This window comes from Ammospiza nelsoni, chromosome 9, assembly GCF_027579445.1.
Source record: "Ammospiza nelsoni isolate bAmmNel1 chromosome 9, bAmmNel1.pri, whole genome shotgun sequence".
NCBI classification, from domain to species: Eukaryota; Metazoa; Chordata; class Aves; order Passeriformes; family Passerellidae; genus Ammospiza; species Ammospiza nelsoni.
Genome location: NC_080641.1, coordinates 4,210,087 through 4,211,348, shown reverse-complemented (window position 1 = coordinate 4,211,348; position 1,262 = coordinate 4,210,087). Strand labels below are relative to the sequence as shown.

At 50.6% G+C, this 1,262-nt stretch overlaps 1 protein-coding gene across 1 annotated transcript; it reads left to right on the top strand.

The window, feature by feature from the left end:
• The first annotated feature begins 239 nt into the window (after nt 1-239).
• Nucleotides 240-704, top strand: LOC132076989 (zinc finger protein 22-like). Its single transcript, XM_059478425.1, has one exon. The coding sequence runs from the start codon at nt 240-242 to the stop codon at nt 702-704; it is 465 nt and encodes a 154-aa protein (XP_059334408.1).
• Nucleotides 705-1,262: the final 558 nt, after the last annotated feature.

Sequence of the window (1,262 nt, the reverse complement as noted above, 5' to 3'; positions counted from 1 at the left end):
CCTGTCTTTTCAAACTGACACAATGCCCTGGGAAACTCAGGCAGGTGAGGAGGAAGTCAGTGCCCCTTTCCCCCTCTCTCCTGCTCCATCTCCCAGCCCAGCATGGCCCCTGGCTGCAGGACAACCCTGCTGCCAACCCCGTCCTTCTGGGGATGCACTGGGGGGATGTCCTTCCCCTTCCCTCTGGCATGGAGGCAAATCCCATCCTCTCCTTGTCCTTCCTCCCCCAGACAAGGAGGATGGAAACCAGGGAGGACAAATCTCCGTGGCAGAACCTTGTGGAAGAGAAGCCCTACAAGTGCTTGGAGTGTGGGAAGAGCTTCAGGAAGAGCTTATACCTGATCAGCCACCAGATGATCCACACTGGTGAATGGCCCTACAAGTGTGAGGAGTGTGGGAAGGGCTTCAGCTACAGATCCAACCTTGTGACCCACCAACACATCCACACTGGAGAGAGGCCCTATGAGTGCCCCAAGTGTCAGAAGAGGTTTCAGACCAGCTCAAATCTCCTCCTCTACCAGCAGATTCACACCAATGAGAGGCCCTTTCACTGCCCTGACTTCAGGAAGGGCTTCAAGCACAAGTCTCACCTCACCACCCACCGGCACATCCACACTTGGGAGAGGTCCTATGAGTGTCCCCAGTGTGGAAAGAGTTTGTCCATGAGCTCTCACTTGACCAGACACCAATGGAATCACCAGTAAGGGAAGCCCTGCAAAGGCCCCAATTGCAGGAAGAGCTCTGTGCCCTGCTCCAGCTCCATCTTCCATAGGAGGATCCATGTTGGGCAGAGCCCTGGTGACCTGCATTCAGTGATCTCTGCTGGGAGGACACAAGGCTGGTTATCCTTTTGGTTTTGCCCCAATTTCCTCTTGATTTTTCTTTATCACTTAAAAACACCTAAAAAAGGACTAAAAACAAAGAAATTTATCAAAGATGTTGAAAGTTCCATCAGTTCACAGTTACTTGAGCAGGAATTTATGGTTTTGGGACACATTCTGGAAGATTTGTGGAGTCTTGGGGGACTTCAGGAAGTGTTCTCCATATCTTTGCACTCCCAACTACAGATGGATTGATCTGTCACCTCAAAATGACTCAGTCCCACTGAAAACACCTCAATCTTACCCTCAAGGGGCTCAATCCCATTACAAATTGCCTTGTTCAGACCTCAAAAAAATACAGTCCCATGCTCAAATTACTCAATTCCACAGCCTCCAGGGTGAGATGGGATTGGATACAGACTGGGTGAAGTGGGATCCAAA